This window comes from Quercus lobata, chromosome 9, assembly GCF_001633185.2.
Source record: "Quercus lobata isolate SW786 chromosome 9, ValleyOak3.0 Primary Assembly, whole genome shotgun sequence".
NCBI lineage: Eukaryota > Viridiplantae > Streptophyta > Magnoliopsida > Fagales > Fagaceae > Quercus > Quercus lobata.
In genome coordinates this window covers 43,330,316-43,356,813 of record NC_044912.1, presented here as the reverse complement: position 1 = coordinate 43,356,813, position 26,498 = coordinate 43,330,316, and the positions used below count along the sequence as shown (strand labels likewise).

Below are 26,498 nucleotides of genomic sequence, written 5' to 3'. Positions count from 1 at the left end.
TCGTTGGGTGGCCCTACAGTGAAAGAATTTGGAATTTCGATCACCTTGGGAGGCCCATAACACTTTGGACCTTTGAAGCCACATTCTTTGTTCTTTATCCACCAAACTATCTATCTCCTTTTTCAACTCAAGCAGCCAAAAATTTTGACCAGTCTGCATGGCCTCCTTCTCTGCATGGATCAATTCCTTTCTTCTCTGTTTCAGCAAAGTTTGGACATTGCCGAAGTGTTCCTTGTTCCATTTCAGCAGCTCCTTTCCGCATTTCTCTATCTTGTGCACAGTTCTAAGTGTTGGATCCTCCATGCCTCTACCCTCCCAAATTGCCTCAACTATTTCAGAGCACCCCCGGTCGGACAGCCACATTTCTTCAAATCTGAAGAGTTTTGGTGCTGTGTGAAGGTCAAGTCCCATGGTATTAATCCAGAGTGGACTGTGGTCCGATGAATCTGCGGTTAAATGCTGAACCTTTGTACCTGCAAATCTTAACAACCAATCGTTAGTAGCAAAAGCTCGATCAAGTCGCTCCCATATAGATTGACCTGTGTTGAAGTGCTTCTGCCATGTGAACCGATGACCTGAGAATCCAAGGTCAATGAAACCACATTCATCCACCACATCTCGAAAAAGCTGCATCTGTGCTTGGTTTCTATTACTTCCTCCAATCTTCTCGGAGCTCCCTAAAATCTCATTAAAATCCCCGGCACACAACCAAGGGAGATTAAATTTTTTCTGAAGTTGCCGGAGCTTATTCCATGACTCAAATCGTTTATGGGTTACTGGTTCTCCATAGAAATCTGTGAAGCGCCATTCATCCTCCTTTCCTTTATTAATGATAGAATCAATATGGTTCCTGGAAAATGTGTCTACATGTACATCAATAGAATTCCTCCAATATAGAGCAAGGCCACCCCCTCTATTATTTCTGTCCACAAAAAATAAATTGTCAAATTCTATCTTACGTTTAATCTCTTTTAGCCTAGCTTCATCGGCCCATGTTTCGGCTAAAAACACGACGGAGGGATCTTTAGCCCGAATCATCACTTCAAGCTCCTTCACTGTCCGCAGGTTCCCAAGCCCACGGCAGTTCCAAACAATAATACTCATGGTGCTTGGCGGGGCTGTTGAACAGCCTCCGCCATTGAAATGTCCTGCCCATCCACTCTTGAAACCTGATGTTTTTTGTAAGGTAACTCGAGTTGGATTTCCTCATCTTCTTCCCTTCCCCGTTTTACTGCTACTGGGAGTTGTGTGTCTGCTTCTGTCTTATGATTATTACGTGCCAACTTCTTCCATTTTCTGAGTTCAACTGTACCAGATATGTTAGTCAAGGGTTGATTTTCCACGTGAACCACATTCTGAAATTCCCCACTGACCCCCCTATTCACCGTACCTCCTAAATTTTATCCATTAGGGGCTGTAACTATGGAGCAACCAGTTGTCATATTTGGTGTTCTAAAATCATGGGATTCAAACTTATTTAGAGCCGTATCAATCTCTTCAAGTTGGTCCTCAAAATCTTTTGGATGGGTAGACGGAAATATAATAGGAATGTCATTGATTACCTGAATATTCTGTGAGGAATTCTTGCGTAGAATCTGCTGAGAGACATCCCTTTTTTCCGCCATTTCCATGTTTGAAACATGTTGGGGGTCAACGTTCATTTGTGGCTCTGTGAAGGCCTGAGTCCGATCGGTGTTTTGATCCTCCGCCGGTGGCTGCTTCCCTGACTTCTCTGTTTTCTCCATGAGATTGTTGGCCTTTGAACCCCCAAGCCCATCACCCATACCTGGAACCGTTGTAAAAGCTGACTTTCCTGGGTTGTGAGGAGCCGCCTTGAGCCATGCACCATACCCCTGCACTCCCATTGATTCGGAACCTCTGCCCGTTAGCCATTTTTCACAATCCTTCTCATCATGGGACACAAGGCCACACCAGTAACAAAAATTAGGGAGTTTTTCATATTTGAAGAACACCCACCGATCATTGTCTTCTCCTATATCTATCTTACGACCTCGACAAAGCAGTTTTGAGATATCGACTTCCACCTTAACACGGACAAAATCCTTTCCCACCAGCTCTTTTGTGTTTTCCGTCTCTGACATTGCTCCAATGGATTCACCCAGTTCTATTGCTGTCTCTGGGTCCAGTAATCTCATCGGTAATCCATGTATTTGCACCCAAAAATTAACCTTTGTGAAACGCAGGTTTTTCGCTGGAGTCTTATAATCGTAGCGCTGGAATAGCACTAAGTGCTTGTCAAAGGACCAAGGCTGCTGCGCTAGAACTCTTTCAGCATCGGATTCCAACTCAAATATAAAAAACAGAACATGGTCGTCCACTTCCCTGATCTTGAACTCGTTTCGGGCTCTCCACAGTGGTTTAAAGGTTCGTCCAATGACGTCCACGTTGATGGCGCGTCTGGTCAGGAACTTTGCTGCTAGAACATACTCCTTGCGCTTCAGATTCTTTGATTTTGTTAGACTGAGTTTGGTCCCTTCCTCAGCGGTTAGGGATATTGATTGTAGCTTAAAGCTATAATATTACTCAATATTATTAATATTACTACATATTTCAAAAATCTAACTATTGGACTGTATATTCTTTACACTCTTAATACACGTCAATTTTTTTTGTTAATCGGATATTATTAACTATATGATTTATAAGATTATATTTTATGCATTATTTTAAACTACAAAAACTTGAAATTTTAACAAATATTTGATGATATAACTATTGATCTTTAATTTTATAGAAAATTTTCAAGTATGGAGGATATAAGATGAAAATATATATAATCTAATGGTAAATTTATTAAAATTCACCTCTAATAAAAAGATATTGAATAAGGTTGTAGTTAGACTACAACTAATTTTGTAGTTGAACTTTGTCCTTAAATAAAATTTACACATAATTTATTTTTTATATTAAAAAATAGATAAAATTTAGTTACAAAATTAATTGTAGTCTAAGGTTACAACTTTACTCGATACCTTTTCATTGGAAGTGAATTTTGACAAAATCACCATTGAATTACATCTTTTTCATATATCCTTCGTGCTTGCAAAATATTTAGAAAATTAAATATCAATAGCTATGTCATCAATAAATTGTTTAAATTGTAAGTTTTTGTAGTTTAAAATTTTACATAAAATATAAGCTTATAAATTACATTTTAAATAAAATCTGATTGGCACAAAATTTGACATGTATATTAAGAGTGTCAAGAATATACAATTCAACGATTAGATTTTCAAAATATATAGAATTATTTATTTTATTTATATAGTATTAGGTTATAATCATTTTTGTAACTAAACTTTGTTCTTAAAAAATATAAGAGAATGAGAGGATTGTGAGAATGGAGGAAGGGGTGTTTCATCCCTTGACCAACCAAAAAAAAAAAAAAAAAAATCAATTTACGTTTAGTTTAGTATAACAAAAAATGAATTTATATTATTGGTTTGTGCATTATTGAGTTGTGTTTGATTCAAAGTAGTCGATTATGTTTCCCTAGAATCCTCTTAGATACCCAAACATTCCGGCCAAAATGGCCCATTAGCATTAATTTTTGAAATATTTAGCAACAGAGCACTGTTTCGGAAATAATTAGGGAAATACCACTTTTTCCGAAAACGCCGCTATAGGGCCCGAAAACGTCACTATAGGGCTTAAAAAACGCCACTATAGGGCCCCTTGAACCTGTTATGGGGACTTATAAAAAATTTTTGCAGGAAAACGCCGCTATAGGGCCCAAAAACGTCACTATAGGGCTTAAAAACGCCACTATAGGGTCCCTTGAACCTGTTATGGGACTTATAAAAAAATTTGCAAGAAAACGCCGCTATAGGGCCCAAAAACGTCACTATAGGGCTTAAAAACGCCACTATAGGGCCCCTTGAACCTGTTATGGGACTTATAAAAAAATTTTGCAGGAAAACGCCGCTATAGGGCCCGAAAAAGTGGTATTTCCCTAATTATTTCCGAAACAGTGCTTTGTTGCTAAGTATTTCAAAAATTAATGCTAATGGGCCATTTTGGCCCAAACATTCCTACATGTAATTACAAATAGTTCGAGAGAATTCATATGCCCAAGGGCCTTGATTCTCATTTTAAGGGTTTATGGATTCCCTTCTTAAAATTAAGGTGGATATCCACACACTCATGGTTTTAAAAGTTCTATTTTTAAGTAATAATTATACCCCCTATTTAACATACCCTTTTATTAATGGGTGTTAATTGTATTTTTGCTAAAATAAAAATCATTTGTTTAAGATTAACCTTTGGGTCAGGTGAGATAGGTGCTTAATATGATAAGCAATTTGTGTCTAAAGAAAATTAAATCATCGTGAATCAAACATCATATGATAAAATTATATCATATCAATCTATAAAAAAACAACTAAGGTGCTTGTTGTCTTGTTCTTTATGGACTTACTTAAATACTATAAGAGTTGAATTTAAGTTAACCCTTGTGTCACTTTTAAAAATATTAGATCACTTAATAATTAAAATTTTAAAAATCCTACTATCGGATCATATGTTTTTGATGATTCGATCTAAACCTCATCTTGTATGTATAATTAAAAATTGAATAATTTAAACATTTGATAGATGGAATAGTCATTGATATTTGATTATCTTGAAATTTTGCAAGCAATAAGTAAAGTATAAAAAGAAAATATAATTTAATGATGGATTTGTCTAAATTCACATTCAATAAAAATAAAAACTTAGTTGTGTAATGTTGCTTAAAGTTAAGATAAGTATAACTTACACTCAATTTTACTATAAATGTCAATACAAAAGTTGGTTATACAAAAAAAAAAAAAAATGATAATAATCCTTTTGGTGTAGTCTAGAAGTTTTGTTTGCAAGTTATTAAGATTAGTTCTTAAAAAAATCTAAATTGATTTCAAACTCAATGAATTAACTTATGACTTCCATATCAGTGATTCTTAGATGGAATTATAAACTTTTATTTTAATTGACATACTTACCATGGGATGAAAATAGTGGCGACACCACGTTGGTCCCAGGGTGTTCCTGGGAACACCCTGAACTGAAAAAAAAAAAAAAATTATATATAATAATTAAATTTTTTTTATTTGTTTATCCTTAAAAAAAAAATTAGGAACACCCTCAAATTAAAATAAAAAAAAAAATTTTTTATTTGTTCTACTTTCAAGAAAAAAAAAAATATTTGAACTAAAATCTGAAAAAAAAAAAAAAAAAATTGTAACAGAGCAAGTGAAGCCCACGGATTCTCCAAAAAAAAAAACGGACGGCAAGCCCAACAGATGGTAGCAAACCCAGTAACCCACAGATTCTCAAAAAAAAAAAAAAAAAAAAAAAAAAAAAAAAAAAAAACCTAACCTAATATACTGAAATCAGATCAGGCCTCAAAGACTTCACAGACACAAGTCACGCAACAACCACGGACGACAACAACCAACGGAACGGACGGAGGAGATCGCTCGCCAGATCGGACCTCAAACTCGATCTCCCATTTAAATGAACGAAACTTGTGCTCGACGGCGTCGCCCATCAGCCTCTACCATTTTGACGTGCTACCCGATTGGTCTTCCTCGCCTCACCACTGTGCGCGACGGCGCCGCCCATCAGCCTTAGGCCTCCTTGCTCCCTCAACCTCAAGGTATTTCATCTCTGACTCTCAGTCTTAGTCTCTCCCTCTTCATCTTAGTCTCCCAGTCTCTCTCTCTCTCTGTCTCAGTCTCAGTCTCTCTCTCTTCATCTCAGTCTCTCTTTATGAGTAATATTTTCCCTATTTTTGGCTTTATGCCTTTAGCCGGTGTTGGTGTTTTTTTTTTGTTTTTTTTATTTTTTATTTTGAGAATATCCGGTGTTGGTGTTGGTGTAACTCAGTAACTGTGTAAGGTCTTTATAAGTAATATTTACCTTGTTTTTGGCTTTATGCCTTTATTCGGTGTGGGTGTTATTTTTTTTTAGGTGTAACTCAGTTACTATGTAAGGGTTTGTTGTTTTTTTTCATTTTTTGAGAATGGAAGGGTTTGTTGTTGGTGAGATTATTAATTGTCTTTTAGTGTTGGTGTTGATGTCTTTTGGTGAGATACAACAAATTGACTTTATCTAATTGGTTCTAGTCTTGTGATTGGGGGCATGGGGCATTGGGCTTTTTCTGTTGAATTGGAGGGTAGATGGGGGCATGGGGCCAGGGTAGTGCAAGTGTGTTGTGTGTTAGTGCTAGGGCAATTAATAGTTAATAAATATGGTTGTGTGCTGTGTGTTTGTTGATTAGTTCAACTAATGGTCATAAAATATGTAATAAATCACTCTTTTTTAGACTAGGATTTAAGCTATATGGCCTATATATTTTGGTGCTGCAAAATTTATTGACTTTTTTTTTTTGGTTAAGTAATAGTGTGATATTCCAAGTAGGGAAGTATCAAACAACCATAGTAATTAGTTGAACTAATTAATTTTGTTTGTTTGGGATATTAATTAACCAATAATTAATTGGAGAAAACAACTAATAAATAATAATTAATAATTTAATTAATCGATACTTTATATAAGATAAACAAATTAAATTATGTTAGGTTAAATAACAATTAATAATTTTATAATTAATAAAACAACACTATAACAAATTATAGTTTATAAAAGACAAACAAATTAAGGAAACAACTAAACAATAATACATTTGGGAAAAATTCATGGAGTCGCCACTGAGAAAAATTATGCTTCTTAAGGAACACCCTGGAAAAAATTCCTGGAGTCGCCACTGGATGAAAAAGAAAATTAGAAAAAAAATTAATTTCTTTCATAAAAAAGAATTAGTGCAATCTGATCGTAACATGTTAACGCAGTAAAATTTTTTATGTATTGTCCCATAATTACTTTTAAAAAAATTAATATGGGAAAAAAACAGATAAAAACCCCGGCCCATGTTGTTTTTTCACAAAAACACAAAATCCTTAAAAGTTTTGATCAGTGGAATACTTATGTGGTATTTTTATATTTATAAATTGTTAAACATTTGTGAAAACATGCAGTGAATTGCTCATGTGTTGATACATGCTCATATTATTTTCACATAAACCACTATCATAGGGGTGTTTTTAATTACACTCAAAACTCCCTTGAGGTTTAAGTGTTATACTCACATACTTAAAGGTGGTTTAGTATTACATAATTAATCATTTTCACATAATACATGTAAGTGCATACTAATATATTGTTAAATAAATATGATAATTCTTCTAAAATAAAGGAATAAATATGATAGCATTATTCTTAGAATTAAGAGCATTCACATTAAGCTCTTCAAAATTTTAATTAAATTTTAGCTAAAAAAACTTTTTTTTTCTTCATTAGTTAGTTTATTTTTCACAAACTTTAACACCATAATATCTATTTTTTTTTCTTAAAATCACTTTTAAATATTTTTTTATCATTCAGTTTTTTTTTTTTTTTCTTTTCTCTATTTTTGAATAAGAGAAATTCAGAAATCTCACAAAGTTTAAACATTAAATACAATCCATCAAGAGCCAACATTAACAATACTGCAATACATAAACTACAGAGGCATTAAAAAATAAAAATATCAAATGAAAAGTTATTAATGATAAGTTAAAAGTAATGTTGGTTATTCTCAAAAAAAAAAAAGCAATGTTGGTAATAAATCAAGATGAGAATAAATAAAATAATTTGTCAACTTAACTATTATAAAATAAAAATAAAAATTTTAAACTAACAACTCACTTTTTTTTAAAAAATTTTTTATAGTAGATAGAATTTTTACTCTAATCTAATTTAAGTGTATATGTGTATGAAGTTTCCACCTGGAAACTTGAATTTTGACCCTTTCCTCCCACGCCCCACAAGTACTTATGCTTGTGGAGTGACTATCGCACTAAGAAAAACAACTCACTTTTCATTTGTCAAGTTAACTGTTGTAAAAAATATTATAAAAAATTATTAACTAATAACCCAAAAAGCAAACAATTATTGTTATTATGACTTGTGAGGACAAGTGATTTCCAGTTAATTCAACTGATAAAGTCTCTAATGGTTGTATAAGGGATCTGGGGTTCGATCCCCGCTTACACCAAAAACTGATTGGTATCTTGGTTTAATGATAAAGAGTTATCTTTAAGAGCGGATACTATAGGTTGAAATTCTCTGAAAAAAAAAAAGAAAAAAAGAAGACTCATGAGGACAAGTTTTTTATTCCTTTTATTTCTCTCTTCCCTCACATAAACTTTTCTTTTAAAACAAAAACCTTTTTTTGAATTCTGATACCCCTTTACAAACATCAAACACCTCAAACAACAAGCCTCTCACTCTTATCTACTCCAATATTTGCTCAAGAATCTCCACCCTTATCTTTTTATATATATTGTTTTTATTTTTTAGATCATACTAGTTGATGTCCCGCACGATGCGCGGAAACTTTATACTTTTTTTTTTTGAAATAATTTCTAACTATTCTTTATGGCCCTAAAACACGCATCTTATGTTCAATTATAATATACATATCATTAAGAGGAAGAAAATAAAAAGAACCCAAATTATTATAAATATACATAATTAAGATTATGAATATATATAGCCTAAATGAATTTCACAATTATTTAATTATTTTGGCTAATCAAAGTGTACCATTATCTTTTACATTCCTTAAAAGAGAGTGGACAACTTGGGCATACAATTTGTTGGCTTCAAGAGTCTTCTACATTAGAAATTAAAAAAAAAAAAAAACAAATTGAGGGAATTATTGTTTCTATCATATAAACTGTTTATTTATTTATCATAGATTCCATCATATAAAAGAAGATGGTGTAGAAATAATTCATTTTCGTGCAAAAATTCTATCAGCGATAGGAAGAAGAAAGAGCATATTGATGTAGCACTTAATAACAAGAGTTTTATCAGAAAGATTGTAAAGAGAGTCTTTCAAAATGTGTCCTATTTTATGATGCCAGCCCATATTTTGGAGAATGTGGGAAAAAGTTATTGTGGAAGGGTCAGGTCTAGGTCATAATATGTAAGGTAATAAGTGGATTTGGGCTTTTCATGAGGTTTGATTTGATTTTAATTTAATTTTGAACTACAGCCCATCTTTTAGATAACAGTTAAAAAAAGTTAATACGATCTTTTGGATAACAGTAAAAGAACTTAATGAAAAGAGGTTAAAAATGCTAAATAAAATATTAGAGTGCACTATGGCAGGAGTTCATGCACTCCGGCATGAGATTTCTGCTTTTGTATATAACTAGTTTGTAACCCCATGCATATACATGAATATACTTAAAAATATACAATAAGATACATAATATAATTCCTATATATATAATTTAAATACTATTGATAGTTATTTTTATATTTTGTTAATTCTTTTAAAAATTTTGTAAGAATATTGTTAGATATAAAATGTAAACTATCTATTTTTTTAAAAAATTTATTTTGAAGCATATTTTTTTTTACGGTTCATTTATTCTAGACTTTTTGGTTTTTGTATTTAATAACTTACTTGGATGAATATTTATGATATGGTCCCACATTTGATTCTAAAACTCTTTAAGAATAAATAATTTAAGACACATTGCAACAAAATTAGAACTCTAATTTGGAATTCTAATTTGAGTTTCTCTCAGTTTCACCTATTATTATATATATAGATTGATTTCTAATTAATGTTTTTCTAATTTTTTACCGAGTTCATTATTTTTGTTGGTTTCTAATTTTCATATTTTTACTAAAATAAAAATAAAAACTGAACTTCTTATACACGTCTTGTTCTCTAAATGTGGGGAATATCCCTTTCAAGTTACCTTAATCTTATTAAGCCGGAAAATTGTGGAAAAAAGAGAGTAAAAAACTAATCTTTTGACAAAACTAGTTTATGCCTAATTCAACCAATTAGCAGGTTGGCAAGAGTATTAAAGGAAATGTTATTATATATATATATATATATATATATATATTTCCCGAGATAGAATTTTATTCTAACTTAATATTTTATCAATATTTCGCCGTTAACACACAATAGCGTCATTTTTCATTTTTGGGTGAAATATTTTTCTTGAGAAACCATTTTTGGGTGAATACAGCCAAATTAATTGCACAATAATGTGAACAAACTTTGATTTCCTATCTATGTCTTGTTAATGTCGACATTCTTTCAACACTTTCTGAATAAGTTTTCAAGTAATCCAGTTTCCTTTTTCTTTTTTTTTTTAACAACGAATCCTAGATCCATAATTTTAGTATTTGTTAGTTGTGACTACTTCAAATACGGTTTCCTCATATTACCTTCAAGTTTAAAAAAAGCACATAATCAGAAATTACAAATTTGCTTCCTAATTCATAGAGGAATGACCTCATTATTTCTTCACCATTAGCAATGTAATTAGCATAGATTGATTTATTCCACGAACACCATCAAAGGTATCCAAATCTTGCATGTAGAAATTGACCAATTTAACCCTGTCATTTCTCATCAATACATTCACACACAACACAAACAAAATGAAACCCAGATACCCTCTTTTCGTAATCTTACATCTAATCTATTTCCCAACATTGCTTTCCCTATTTTCTTTTCCAAATGTCATTACAATTCAAGCTAACTAAACAAAGCATCACAGTCAAATTATGGGTAACACAGGTCGTCATTTTTTTTTTCACTTTCAAGTTTACACATTAACACACAAATACACACTATATTAAGACCTCTCTTTCCCTCGTACCCCTTTCATGCTCCTCTCTAATTCCTTGGCCTTTCTCTAACAAACGCTACAATGGCCAAGCTTCAACAACTCCTCATCACACTCTTTTGCATTCTCTTCCTACTCCCATCTTCGGTTTTTGGAGAGTGCACTTGTGATGAGGAGGATGAAGTAGAAGACAAGTCCCAAGCTCTCAAATATAAAATAGCTGCTTTTGTTTCCATACTTATAGCGAGTGCACTTGGGGTTTGTATTCCATTACTTGGAAGGACAGTACCAGCTTTGCGACCCGAGAAGGAAATCTTCTTCCTAATCAAGGCTTTTGCTGCCGGTGTGATATTGTCAACCGGGTTCATCCATGTACTTCCCGATGCTTTCGAGAACTTGACGTCGCCATGTCTGAATGAGAGCCCGTGGCAGGATTTTCCATTCACGGGATTCGTGGCGATGATGAGTGCGATTGGAACTTTAATGGTTGATAGCATTGCGACTTCTTATTACAAGAAGTCTCAATCGGACAAGGTTCAGCAGGAGATTGGCGATTCGGAGAAGGAAGGAGGACAGGAGGGTCCCTTACACGTTGATACACATACAACTCATGGTCATTCTCATGGTTCAGCTACTTTGCTTCTCAATTCGGCTACATCAGACCTTATGAGGCATCGTGTCATAACGCAGGTAGTTTGTGTGTTTTTATGGTAACGTTTTTGGATTTGTTTGCACAATGCAAATTGAATTAGTGGCCCATTTAGTTATGTAGTTTATTATTTTAAACTATGAAGTGGTGGTACTAATGGTGAAATATTTAAAAAAAAAAGAAAAAAAAAAAAGAAAAAAAAAAAGAGAGATCATGGAAGAATTAAGGTTATGTTTGTTTATAATTTTGTTTTCTATTTTCAAAAACTTGTTTTTGGGAATATAAATAAAAAATAATTTTCTTGTATTTTTGAAATAAAAAACATGTTTGATTGGTTGAAATTAAAACAATAGTTTTTTGAAGAAAAAATAGAAAATACTAAAATATGTTATTTATAGGATTTGAACTTTAATGCAAACTCATTAAATGAGATAGATTCATTAAATTAAATGGTTGTTATCATTGACTTTTGAAAATTAAAAACTAAAAATAGTATTTTGCATGTTTTCAGTTTCCTTCACAAATTGAGTTTTGAAAACAGTTTTTATTTTCTGTCCATTTTTTGTTGCTGAATAAGTTTTTTAGTTTTTAAAATAGAAAATTGTTTTGGAAACAGAAAATAATGAAAAAAAACAGTTACCGAATATACTTTAAGTGTTTAATTAAGCTTGTGATTATATCAGGTTTTGGAGTTGGGGATTGTGGTACATTCAGTCATAATTGGAATTTCTGTGGGTACTTCTATGAATCCCGAAACAATAAAGCCTCTTGTAGGTGCATTGACCTTCCATCAGTTTTTTGAGGGCATGGGACTTGGTGGATGCATCGCTCAGGTAATATCACCATACGTGTATATATTACCTATTTATTGTTTTCAAAATTATAAAATCTATACTAATTATTAGTTTTAAAGAAACACATTTTTATTCGGACTGTATTGATTTTTGATTGACTTTCATCCAATTTTGAATAAGTTCGTTTGTTAAAATTTTCAGCTCATATTTGGTAGGAAGTATTTTTCAATTGTTTAACAAAATGCCTTAGTTTTTTTTTTTTTTTTTTTGAAAGGGCCTTAGTTTAAGTTTTCAAAGAACTTTTATGAGTCTAATTTATTCTAATTAGTCTTGGATAAATAATTATATGAATGTGTTATATTTTTATGATATGATTAAATTAGTTTAGATTAAGATTAATTATGATTAGTTTTTTTGATAACTAAATTAAATGATGCTAGTATACACTCTCTTTTATTTAATTTGAATTTTATCTTATACAAATTCAGATCTAGTCAATGAATACATTAAAATATCTATCATGATTTTCTAAATTTCAAATTGGTTTTTTATTTAAAAAACAAGTTTCAAATTTTTAGCTAGTCTGACTAAACAACTAAAAATTAGTATGTCCATAACTCATACAAGTTTTGCACGTGACCAGTGAATATGCTTTAAGAATAGTATGTACGCTAGGTTGTATAGCTTTCTTCCCAAATACCTTAGTTGCTTGTTAATCTGTTTTGTGCATTGTTTATGTCTGCATTAGTTGGTGTATTAAATCATTCTGTATAACATGCACTTGTGCGTTTATAGGCAAATTTCAAGAGCAAAGCTGTTGCAATTATGTCACTATTCTTCTCCCTTACAACCCCAATTGGGATTGTAATTGGACTAGCAATATCTAGTGTTTACAGTGAGAGCAGCCCAACTGCTCTAATAGTTCAAGGGATTTTTGATTCGGCATCAGCTGGGATCTTAATCTATATGGCGCTTGTGGATCTTCTTGCGGCGGATTTTATGAGCGAAAGGATGCAAAACAATGGAAGGCTTCAAATAGGAGCAAACGTAGCACTTCTTCTTGGGACTGGTCTTATGACTCTCTTAGCCAAATGGGCTTGATGTTGTCTTAATGTCCTGTGAAATAGTGTAATACCTTTGTATAACCGTGAGTAATGATCTCAATCCTTCTCAATTTCCTGCGAATATAAAATTTTGCCATAGGTTCTCATTAAGATAAGGCGACATCAAGCTCTTGAAACCAACTAGAAGTACATGAATGGATTTTTGATAGATAATATCACATCAAACCGTCAACTAAGGCCTTGATCGTGAATAAGATGTCCTTCTAGTTCTTGGGACGTAATAGCAGCAAGTTTATTTGAGAGCTCTTGTTCCTTGTCACATTCTTCATCCTCTTTTACGTACACCATATGCAAAATTGTAAGAACCTTTCATTGCATGCAACCAATATGAAATTTGTGATTTTTATTTTTTTAAATTGTAGAAGATAAAATTATTAGAAAAGAAGTTAAGTACAACCGAACTTGTCTTTCATGAAAAAAGAAAAAAAGAAAAAAATAAACAGGGGTTCTACCCCGTGGAGAAACTAGAGAACCAAGCCATCCTCATCTAATGGTTCTCCAATCTAGACCAGGCAAACAGGTTGTGTTGATTGAGTTTTGGTTCAATCTAGCCGAGTTCGGGTCAAATTGAGTTCAAGTGAAAAATAGGTCATCCAAAACGGATTGTAAAACATATGACTATATTTGGTCTTTTGAGGGTCGGATCAATCGAGTATAAAATAAAAAAAAATAAAAATAAAAATAATTCATATACAAAAAGTAAATATATAAATTATACAAGAACAGATAATTAAGATACTAAAAATTATATAAAGTTAAATAACTCAGTAATCCAGCAAAGAAAGAAAAGTGAAAAGAACAGAACTCGAAAAAGAAATTTGATAATATTTGTTTTTGTCTTCCTTTTTATATGTATAACAATATATATATATATATATATATATATAAACACCAAAAAAATAAAAGTTAAATTTTACATTAATTTTTAAGTTTATACATCCAAAGTTCATCAAGATTAAATTGAAACCTTGAGCCTCGACCAAGTGAAGCCCCTTTTGTAAAAATGTTAGTCTATTTTATTGGATGCAAGGTGGGAAGTATATTTCCTGAATGGCATACATAGAAGTCAACAATATGGTTAATGGGCTTATATTACTACTGAGTACTGACCAATTAAAAAAGAGATGGAAGTTAGAGCTACCAACCAAGACCTGACACATTTTTTTTCTTGGTGCCTCTCTTGATTTTTACTTTTTAATGCATCAATGGAGAAAGAGAGAACGGAATTTTTTTTTGAAAAGGAACGAGTAACACTTGAATTTTAAGTGAGACTTTTTTTTTTTTTTTTAAAGTATTGTCTTCAGTTGGATATTCTAATTGCATCTTTGTTGTTACAGCTTCCAAATCCTTCAGCTTCTATTGGAGTGAGCCATAATAGTTCTTGTTCCATCCACCATAGCTAGAAGATGACGAATAGCTGTGACTCAATCTAACCCGCGACAGTTTCAATAGGGTGTTGAGCATGGTTAGGCCTGCCTCCTCAACCAATGATGTCGTAGCTACATTTAAATCAGTAAGCTCACAGAGAGATATTTGCTTGGGGTTCCTCTGCGCATTGGATTGCTTCCTTGCTTGATATTTAAGTTTTGGGTGTTTCCTGTTAGGTACTCTTAGAGCAATTTCAGGATGCGTTTAGAGTGATATTCATTGGGATGAGCTTCAACCTTTTTGGCTCTACTTCACTGACCTCTGCTTCTTTGAAGTTTTCTCTTATGCATTTGAATGGTAGCCATCATTTCAACCTTGCATCCTTTGAGTCTCTTATATATGAAACCACAATCAAATATATAATAAATAAATAAGCACAAACCTCTCGCCTTTATTCGTTGTAATCACCATAACTTTTTACATCTAGTATGTAGTGCTACATATTATTTCATCCCCTCCCCCCTCTCTCAAAAACCATAAATGACAGACATGTACAATAGACATGAGTGACAAGCGGATACAAATTCTTATGCATGAAGGAAAAATTGCTTGAACAAATTTAGTTTTTTTTTTTTTTTTTTCTTTGGGTAATTCAGCTTTTATTCATTGAAACAAACACATATATTACAACGGGAAATTCCAAAATAAACCAGCATAGGGAAACCTCCCTGCTACAGCAACCAGAAAACAAAACTATAAAACCAAAGCAAGCCAAAACAAAACACAGTAATAACTGCACTAACAACTAAACAAAACATCTATAAGGCATACCAAAAAAAAAAATAGTTTCTGTATCCCCTACTTTTTTTTTCCTTTGCTGGCTTTTGGTTGCCTAATTCCAAAATTCTTCAAAAACCAGTCGTGTTTCCTAGTGATCACTATGCGTCCAATAACCACTCCAATTATAAAACCGCTTCCATACCCTATCACAACAATTTTCCAATCAAATTCAAATGAAGATCCCGATTCCTGATTATCTGTGGAGGCTGAAAGAGGTGGTAAAAAGGCTTTAGGACCTTCACATTTTCTTGATAATTGGTTTCCACATAATCTTAAATTTCCTTCAAATGAATTGTTTAGGAAGGTATCAAATTGGTTCCCTCTCGGTACAGGTCCGGTGAAGTTGTTATAAGACACATTAAAGAATGAAAGGAAATTGAGTTGTGCTAGTTGCTGAGGGATCTCTCCTGAGAGTTTGTTTAAAGAAAGGTCTAAGGACTCTAGTTGTGTTAGGTTTACCATGGCTGATGGGATGTGACCTGAGAGTAAGTTGTTGGAAAGGTCGAGTGCAATAAGCCCCTTCAACGTCCCAATGGATTCTGGAATCTCACCTTCAAATCTGTTACCTGAGAAGTCCAAGAGCGCAAAGACTGCTATGATCTTGGCATATTCTGTCCTCAAACCTTTGTTCTTAACTATAATCACGCGCCATCATTGGGAAACTTAAATAAGCAGGCATCTTGTTAGTTGGCCCCATATTAAAACTGATGTCTGCTTGCAAGTAAGCCAATTGCTCTGCATCTGTAATTTTCATGGAATTGAAGCTATTGAAGTACTCAGAAGGCAAATTACCAACAAGATCATTATAAGACAGATCAATGATGCGCAATTTAGGGAAGGTAGACTTGAAGTAAGGACTTTCAATGGCACCATGGAATTTATTAAATCGTAGAATGAGAATCTTCAATTCAGGAAGAGTCCCCAACCAAAAGGGGAAAGTATCATTAATTTGATTGTGTCCGAGATCAAGAATCTCCAACATTGCACACTTTGACATTGATCTTGGGATCAGCCCCTTCAACTTGTTTTGGCCCAAGTTAATCATCCTTAATTTACTCCCATGTGTCCAAGTTTGAGGAATGGTGCCATGAAAGTTGTTGCTTCCTAAATTCAGTATTGACAGAGAATTGCTCAAGTTTCCCAAACATTCTGGAATTTGGCCACTTAAGTTGTTCTTAGACAAATCAAGAACTTGAAGCAATGTTTGATTGCAAATCAATGGTGGGATTTCTCCTGTCATTGAGTTGTTTGAGATTATATAGGACACGGTAGACAATGGTGGAACTGGGAGTAATCCTTGGATTCTATTTGAATCAATTTTCAGAATTAACAAACTAGACCATGGAAGAACAAGAGGAGATTGGTCAAAGCCTGTTAGAAAGTTGTGAGAGAGGTCCAAATTCTGCAGGGTTTCTTTACCTGTTTCCAAAAACCATTGGGGCACAAGGCCATGGATATTGTTATAAGACAGGTCCACGTACATCAACCTATCCAGATTTTGTAAATATTGTGGGAACTCACTTAGATTACATGAAGCCAAACTCAACGTCATTAAGTTTGGAAAAGAAGCACTGGAATTGATTTTTCCTAGCAAAGATAGTTTGTTGAATGATAGACTGAGGGTTGTTAAATTTTTTAACACATGCAACGAGTCTATCTCCATTGTACCACTCAAATTATTGAAAGAAAGGTCAAGATTCATAAGATTCTTGAGTCTAGATATTGAGCTTGGAATTGGACCTTGAAACTTATTGGATTCAAGGTTCAGTGAAGTTAATCTGGTCAGGTTCATAAGGTTAAATGGGATTGGACCAGCAAAACCATTAGAGCCTAGATCCAATGAAGCAAGATGGTTCAAATTAGCAAAAGAAGGTAAATTGCCCCTAAAAGAATTACCTGAAAGCGCCATAACAGTAAGCTTGGAAAGGTTACCTATTGAAGGCGGAACAAACCGTGAGAAATTGTTGAAACCGAGAGACAATTGTTCCAAGGAACCAAGGTTTCCGATTGAAGCAGGTATCTCACCAGACAATCCTGTTCCCATAACATACAAATAGTTAAGGTGACTAGTCCAATTAAAGTCAGGCAAGTTACCGGTAAGACCTGGATTCTGCACCAAATGTAAAAATTCTGCATTTGGTAGCTGGAAAATATTAGTCGGAAGTTCCCCAAGCAATCCACAGCTGGTGAGCATGAGAGAGGACAACGATGACATATTAGCCAATAAACTTGGTACAGGGTAAGGTATGTTTACCAAAGAGAGGGACAATTCTTCTAGGATAGTTAAGTTTTGTACTAGGCTTTCAAAATGAGGCCTTTTGAGTTCTAATAACCGTTTAGAAGATGGATCAAAACTAAACATACCAAAAAAAGTGCAGGAAGATGGATGAGAGTTGCAGGATAGATCAAGGGAAGACAATTTGGATAACCGTGAAATTTCCAATGGAATTTGACCAGCAAAGAAGGAATCAGAGAGTCTGAGATATTTAAGTTTTGAAAGATTGCCTATGCTAGATGGGATTCGAGAGAAGTTGAAGTTATTGTAGCTGAGATCAAGTAGTTGAAGGTGAACAAGTTGGAATAGGCTGCTGCTAGAGTTGATGGAACCATAGAGGCAACTGTTGATGAGTTCAAGGCCAATCACATGACCACTTTTCTTGTCACAATAAACCCCATCCCACGAGCAACAACTGCTATTTTCAAGAGTCCATGATGCAACCGGCGGAAGATAATCATCATAAAAAAATCTACAGGTGGAGTAGTTGATGGTAAAGCTTTCCTTGAATTGCAACAAGGCAGACCTCTCATCTGCGTGACACAATGGATGCATAGAAGATAAAGAGTAACTGAGTTGAAAAGTTAAAAGTAAGAAAAGTGAGAAAATGGAAAGTGAGCACAAGAACATGAAGTAAGATGGTGTTAGACTCATATTTCCTGAATAAGGCAGACCTCTCATTTAGCACTACTTTATGTTTAGTACGAACTCTTGGACAAGCAAGGAAATGAGTGAATTGAGCTTTTATAGACCATGGCCCTTGGGCAACTCTTCTACAATGATATAGAAAGCTGAAGGAAAACACTAACAAAACAGGCAAGGAAATCACACTCCAAAAGATGAGAACTTACTTGCATCAAGTTTATTCACAGACTACAAGTGAAGTCTTTGTCTCACTCTCACAGTTTGGTCAAGTCTATGAAATGAGTGTGAGGAATATGGAATTGCAACCAAAGAATACAAAAAATGGTGGATCCCTAAATTATGGTTGTATACGGCAAACTATTACGTCCCCCTCTCCTCCTAAGATGGATCAGAAAATGTTAAGAGGATTTCATTTTAAGTTTTTGAACTTTCCTTGAAGGGACTAGGGGCTATGTTTCCTCACGTTGGAACTTTCCTTGAAGGAAGGGACTAAGGAGCTAAGAATTTCCCAACTTTTACTTAATTTCTTTCTGGCAAGAATATCATAATTCCCAACAAAGATGAGGTCTATAATTAGCACCGTGACCCGTTTGCTCATAAGAGATAAGACTGCCAAGAAAACAAAGGATACATGAAAGTAATTGTTTTTTTCTTTTTTTCTGCTGGAGAGTCAATTGTAATTGTGTTGAGCCAATTATTTCCCATTTTTTCCAGCTCTTGTCTTTTTACAGGGTTTTAATTTTGTTTGTCTCATCTGAAAACAAATATAAAGGTTTTTTTTTTTTTTAATTTTTTTATTTAAGGCAAAAATTCATGTTCACATTATGGGTCAAATTGAGTTGAGTGCTCAACCCAACCACATCCGGTCGAGGAGAACAAAACCTATTGTTTGGAACAATGTACATGTTCACACTACTTCTAAGACTCTATCTAAGGGATAAGTGTTGCATTCGGCATATATCAAGTTTGGTGCCATTAATTACTTGGACTTGACGCCTTCAAGACGTATTGAAATATATTTTAATGGTTAGCTTAATATACCATCTGATTTCTTTGATAGTGTTAGTTTATTTTAATAAAATAAATAAATAAATTTATATAATAAATTTATTGTTACAAAATTATATCATATACTATACTATACTATATAATTAAAACAGAGTTTTAAAAGTCATGGTTAAGGCAAGTGGTTTACCTATTTGAATCATGATTGTCATATATCTTTGGAGTTTGGACTAAATAATAACGATTTTTAAAATAAAACAACACCGTTTATTATTAAACAAAAAAAAAAAAAGAAAAAAAAAAGGGACAACACCATAATTGTCGCGATCAAATTTTCCTGGGCTGCTTTTTCAATTTTTACTATAGACACAAAAGCTTAATTTTTGTTATTAACATTTTTTGTTTCCTTCACTTTTTTCCTATTACAGCTAATGAATTACGTTGAATGTTATCAATTATCATGTCACTTTTTGTTTCGTTTCGTTTTTTCTATTAAACTATTTCGGTTATTCTATTACTTCTTTCGTTTTTTTTCCTCTACGTGGAAGGTCTTAGAACGTGTTCGGCTTGTGATGCATCAAAGCAATTATTTTTCAATTTTCTTAGGACTCTGCGTTATTGCAACACCTATAGCTATGTTACTCTAAGAAACTCACAATCCCATGCTTACTCACTAAACCTAAACAAGAACCCATCTCCTATTTGTAAAGGCAGCAGGTGCAGAGCAGAAGGCAAAGGTTCATGAGCTGCAGAAACGGCATGTAGTTTGGTAGCATGTTTGTAAAACTACCTGTAGCTTAGTGTAAATCATTAATAGCTGATTTACTTATGGTTAATGGCCACGTGTATAGTCTTGATTGGATCTTTTGATAGTTTGTTAATCCTGCTGAAATCTCGCGGGTTAATTAGGATAGATTAGCTATAACAGAGCACACACACACACACACATATATATATATATATATATATATATGAAGCGCGGTTGCGATTCCAGATTCAGGTGCAGGTGCGAGACTCGGCAATTTTTTATAAAGTAAGGTTCAGGTGTGGTGAGTTGTGGTGATTAAAAAATTATTTAAAATATTTTTATTTATATTTTATTTATATTTTTACTATTAAAATATTCTTAAAAAACACATTACTATGACCTGGTTCACAAAACAAAGAAAAAAGAATGCAAGAAACACAAAACAAAAAAGAAAACACATAAGAAGCAATAAATATTTATAATAAAATTGAGGAAGGACATATTTAGATGTTTGGGCTTCATTCAAAATCGATTTCAGTTGTTCCAGCATGGTTCAAGGCCGATTTCGGCATTTTTCAGCCGTTTCGATCGATTTCAGTTGATATGGTCAATTTTGGCCACTGGCCGATATAACCTGACTTTGGCTAAATCAGCCCGAATCGAAGTCGAATCCCAAAAAAAAAAACCCTCAAATGCAGCACTGACATGCAGGCAGCGGAGTTGGTAGCCGCACCTCGCATCAGACTCCGGTGCAACACCCTCCCAGCCGCATCGGTGCTTCCTAGATATAGATATAGATATAGATATATATATATATATATATATATATTTATATTAAGATCTTGTAATGTATTGATTAGTGTGTGATAATACAAAATCTCATTTTCCTTGGATTCTCTCAATTCTCTCTAAAATTAAGGTTTTCTTTCATGGTATCAGAGCCATCAATGGTGTCCTTTGCAAGTTCAACTTCTTCTACTTCAAGTTCAAGCACATGTACAAGTACACACACTTCAATTTCTACTCATGGAGTTAATCCTTCGTTGCTGCTTCTATCTAACATGGCAAGTATGATGATAGTAAAGCTTGATTACAACAACTATTTGGTTTGGAGACACCACACTGAGGTGATTTTGGAAGCTTACTCAATGATCAACTTCATTGAAGATAATCTTGAAGCTCCAGATCCTCTTCTTAAGGATTGCTCAGGGAATTATACCATTGAAGCTAATCCAGAGTATATTCAATGGAGGAATCGTGAACAACACTGTTCACTTTCATCAATTTTACTCTCTCCATATCAATCTTGGCTCTCATAGTAGGTTAGAAATCTATTAGAGGAGTCTGGAAGATCTTGGAGAAATGTTTTGCTTCTGTTTCTCGATCTCACATTCTCTGCTTAAGGAATGAACTAATGAGCCTCAAGAAAGGTTCAGAGAGCATGAACACTTTCTTTCAAAGAAATAAAGAAATTCGTGATAAGCTTAGTGTAGTGACAGTTTGTGTTGATGTGGAAGAGCTTATTTATTTAGCTCTTGAAGCTTTGCCACCAGAATATGATGCATTTTGTTCTACTATACAAACTAGAAGTGATGTAGTTACAATTCAAGAGTTGAATCCTCTGCTCAATGCAAAAGAAAGATCCATCAAGAAAGGTCTGATCTTCAAGATTCATCTTCATTGGCTATGGCAGTTAATCAGTTCAATCAATCTTTCTATTGAGGAAGGGGAAAGAATGCCAACAATCGTGGTCGTGGTAATGGAAGAGGTAATAGCAATGGTCAATTCTCTGGTGGTCAATCTAATCAATTTACTACTTGCCAGTCTCAATTCTTTGGCCAATCCTACAATGGTCAAGGTCAGTTTTCCCCTTCCTAGCCTCAATCCAAGTCTAATTTTCAACAAGGTCAAAGGCCAGTGTGTTAGATTTGTGGTAAGAACGGCCATATTGCTCCGAGGATTGTTATCATAGGATGAATTTTGCTTATCAAGGGAGATATCCTCCAGCTAAGCTTGCTTCAATGGCTGCAAGTTCAATGGCTGCACATTCAGGCCCTTCTTCAAACCAAAATTGGCTCACTGACACAGGTGCTTCTGATCATATTACACTAGACTTGGTTCAGCTCTCTCTACATCATCAACCTACAGCTGGTGAGACTATTATAGTAGGTAATGGGGCAAGAATTACCAGTTACTCATATTGGGAATGGTAAGCTTCTTACTCCTTTACACAATTTCAACCTTAATAACATCCTTAGGGTACCATAGATTGCTTCAAATTTACTTTCAGTGCATAAGCTTTGTTTACGAAATAATGTCTTTTGTTATTTTGATGCTCATCGATTCTCAATTTAGGTTTTACCTATGGGGAAAGTCCTATACTAAAGTTTAATTAAAGATGGGGTCTATCCTATTCCATTCTTTGCTTCTATTTCATCTCCACCTACATCCTCTTTCAATTCCAAGTGTTTTGTTGTTGTGTCTACTCAGGCCTTGCTTTGGCACCAAAGACTTAGGCATCCTTGTTCCAAAATTTTATATTTTGCCTTAAATGATGTACCTTTTGTTAACATTTCTTCTTCTAGTGACATTTGCTCACAATGTGCTTCTTGTATAAGTGCTAAAATGCATAGATCTTCCTTTCCAAAACATGTATCTAGTACTACTTTTCCTTTGGAATCAATTCACTCTGATGTTTGGGGCCCCGCTCCTATTTCTATGCTTGATCACAGGTTTTACATGATATTTGTTGATAATTTTACTAGTTCTACACGACTATTTTTGCTTAAACTGAAATCTGGTGTCTTTAGTGTGTTTGTTCATTTTAAGTCTCTTGTTGAGAATCAATTTAATACCAAAATCAAAACTTTAAGGACTGATGGTGGTGGTGAATTTTTTAATCACAAATTTAAGTCCTTTTGTCTAGATAATGATATTTCTCATCAACTTCCATGTCTTTACACTCCTTAACAAAATGGGGTGGTTGAAAGGAAACATAGGCGTATTGTTGAGACTGGTTTAGCTATGCTTCATAAGACTAATCTTCCTTTATCTTATTGGTCTTATGCTTTCAGTACTGCTGTCTATCTTCTTAATAGGATTCCCTCTACTGCCCTTAATTTTGTATCTCCTTGGCAGAAACTGTATCTTAGGAAGCCTTCCTCTAACACCCGAACCTAATTTTATAATTAATTTTATGGGTTTATATGCATGTCATTATCTTAATTACTTTTAAGTGCATGAAGCTTTGATATTGTGATATTATAGAATATATATGCTCTTTTAATGTGATGGATATAACTTTATAAAGGTAAGGATATATATACATACATACATACATAAATATATATATATATATATATATATATGTATATGTATATGCAAAGTGATATTATTTTTGTAGGTAAGTGTGAATGTGAATGCAAGAAAGGTAAAAAGTGGGTGTGATTTTTCTTTCCCTAGCCATACATGTATCCACCCCAATTTTCCACTTCTCTTATCTCCTTTTGCTGCCCCAAAAGTCTTCTCCTTACCTTATTTTCTTGGCTGCATCAGATCAAAAGTCCAGCCCCTCTTTCCCTACTCTTTTCCTTGTTCTTTGTTTCTTTCTTCTCCCCTTCTTACATGGCAGCCCTCCTTCTCTCACCAAAACAAAATATCCCTCTCTAAAGAAGAAATTAAAGGGTTAACACTAAAATTTCAGCTTCAAATTGTTGGGCGTAAGTAATCAAAACTTCATTTGTTTATATCTACTTCTTTAACCTCTATCCTGATTTTATAGGCTGAATTATGATTCTGTTTTAGTGATTTGAAGGTTCGATGATATTATGGTTTATTAAATGTTTAATAACATATTTTAGTATGTTTATTATAGGTATAAAAATACCCAAATGAAATTAAGGCCTATTGCTATTTGTTGATGATTTTGTAAGAATATGTACTAAAGTTGTCTCTGACAGATTTGATGTTTACAACAAGAAAAATATGTATTAAATCATATTTTGTGAATTAGGATGCTAGGAGTAGTTTTGATGAATTTTAAGACACACATGGTTGTTATGGAAGTGGTCTCACATAATTTGGATGAATATAAAAATAATGGTTTAATTTTTAAATTGCAAGAAATTCTGTCAGGACATATTTGAGTATGCTGTCTTGTGTGATTTTTAGTAAATCATGGGTTTATTCTTTGACTCCGACATTTTAATGGTTTATACTGGAAATGCAGGGGAGTAGTTATGTAAAATTTCATGACAATTGGATGTGTGTGGACAGCCCGTTTGTATTTTACAAATGGAGCATATGCTGCTAAAATGAGCAGTGAACAACATACGCTACACCTGAATTTGTGAATTTAATTCTCAAGTTAGGGTGGATTTTTTGAACTATAATTTAATATGCTCATCCTTTGATATGTTATAATTATATATAAATTTTATGAATTGGTTTCTCTATGATTTAGTACATCATGTTGTCAGATGAATGTATTTTGTGTTTGTGGGAACCTCTTTGAGGTGGGATTAGGATTTCCTTGATTCTAAGAGATAGGTTTTGAGATGAATGTGTAAGTTTATGATATGAATGTGTAAGTTTATGATAAGGAATTATGGATAGTAATAAGCTTTAATATTTGGTTTAGGTGTTACTAATATCTAGGTCTAAGCTCCTTCAACTTTAGGCTCTCAGTTCCTCTGCTTTCAGGTAAGGGATAAGTTATATGGGTATTTGGTAAGTCATGAGGTTATTTTAAAGTATATTATGCATTAAAACATTTTTTATTAGAGATATGGCATGTAATCATTATTCTGACAAAGATATGTTCGTGAGCTTTCGAAAACTTATGTATATGATTTAAGCATATTGATGCTTTTATTGATTCCACGAACATGATGTGTAAAGCAAAAAATAGAAATGCTATTATTATGAAATGTTATGCAAAATAAGAAGTTTCAGTATGATATAAAGTATGAAATATTTTCGGGTTATGTCCTTTGGTGATCTAAACTCGACTAGTAGGGGTTAATTACTGGCTTTCTATGGAAAAATGTTATCTGTTTGGCTATTTAAAGTAGAGGAAATGGGGCTGCCCGTAACTCTAGGCCATTTAAAGTAGAGGAAATGGGGTTGCCCGTAACTGTAATCTGAATAAGGCTTTCTTCGCAATGTGTACGGACGGTGGGGAAGAGCAAAAATTGGAAGGGATGTACCATCAGGCCTCCCAAAGGGGACAATATTATACGCATAGGGACACCTAAATGTGATGAGGCCTTCTCTGTATAGACTTATCAGATATGGACTAACCAATATGTTATGAACAGCTATGTTTTGTTATTAATCATGAGAGAATTATTTTTGTTTAAGTGCATTGTGAAAAGTAAAAGCTCTCATGGTAAAACGAAGTTTCTGACGAAAAGAAAAGTTGTTCATTAAAACTAAAAGTTTTTGAAGTTCTGTTGTACTATAAAGATAAAGTTTCGAATGAAAATGCAAGTTTATGTTTAAATGTTATCAGATATTTGTTTTTATAAAACGTTAAGTTTTATGACCATGAAAGATATAGTATTTTATGAGAAGAAGTTTATAAAGAAAAGTTTTCTTATTAGTCAAGATGTCTCTAGTTTAATACAAAGTTGCCGATTATCTGATTTAAGTTAAAATAATTATTTTGTAATGAGAATATATATATGGCGACTTTGTAGGAAATGAAAGAAGTTTAATCCGAAAGGTTTTGGTAATATTAACCCGATAAGAAAAAGAAGAACAATTATTTTCTATTAAGAACGTATTAGCTATTATTATGAATAGTATAAATTACTATGCATGAAAAGATGTTCTCCTGTTCGAATATTCATAGAATGAAATGATTTGATTTACATGCATCCTTATTGAATTCTCATATATCTTATCTATACTGAGATATGTAGCTCACCCCTTCCACTCTTTCAGTTAGCAGGTTTTATTTTGGAGCAGAGGGAGCCTTAGTCGAGTTTGGAAGGAGCTAGTTTTAGTTTTATATGTATAAATCCTATATTAGCAATTTGATGTTTAACTTTGTAGTATTGTGTATTTTAGGATCTAATGAAAGTTATATACCTTAAAGTATTAAGAGATGTATTATGTGAAAGTGTTGATAATTAAATGATTGGTGGATTATGTTATATTTTGAGTACAATGTAGATGCTCTAACTATCAAGTGAAAAATTATATCAAGAAGTAAAGAAACAAGAATGAAAAGAAAAAGGGAAGCTTTTGTAAAAGTGTTCAAAAAGTTAAGTTGGTTCTTGTTAATATCAGGTTTAGGCTTGATATTAGCATGCCGGTTATGGTCACAAATCCGGGTATCGGGT

At 33.3% G+C, this 26,498-nt stretch overlaps 2 protein-coding genes across 2 annotated transcripts; one reads left to right on the top strand and one right to left on the bottom strand.

Moving 5' to 3' along the window:
• Positions 1–10,722: 10,722 nt before the first annotated feature.
• Positions 10,723–13,512, top strand: LOC115960983 (zinc transporter 8-like). Its single transcript, XM_031080019.1, has 3 exons — positions 10,723–11,393; positions 12,036–12,185; positions 12,942–13,512. Exons 1-3 carry the CDS (start codon positions 10,788–10,790, stop codon positions 13,245–13,247), a joined length of 1,062 nt encoding a protein of 353 aa, XP_030935879.1. The 5' UTR covers positions 10,723–10,787; the 3' UTR covers positions 13,248–13,512.
• Positions 13,513–15,496: 1,984 nt separating this feature from the next.
• Positions 15,497–18,434, bottom strand: LOC115961795 (receptor-like protein 7). Its single transcript, XM_031080712.1, has 2 exons — positions 16,184–18,434; positions 15,497–16,113 (listed from the first exon to the last, which is right to left on the bottom strand). The coding sequence occupies exons 1-2, from the start codon at positions 18,432–18,434 to the stop codon at positions 15,497–15,499; spliced, it is 2,868 nt and encodes a 955-aa protein (XP_030936572.1).
• Between the last annotated feature and the right edge of the window lie 8,064 nt (positions 18,435–26,498).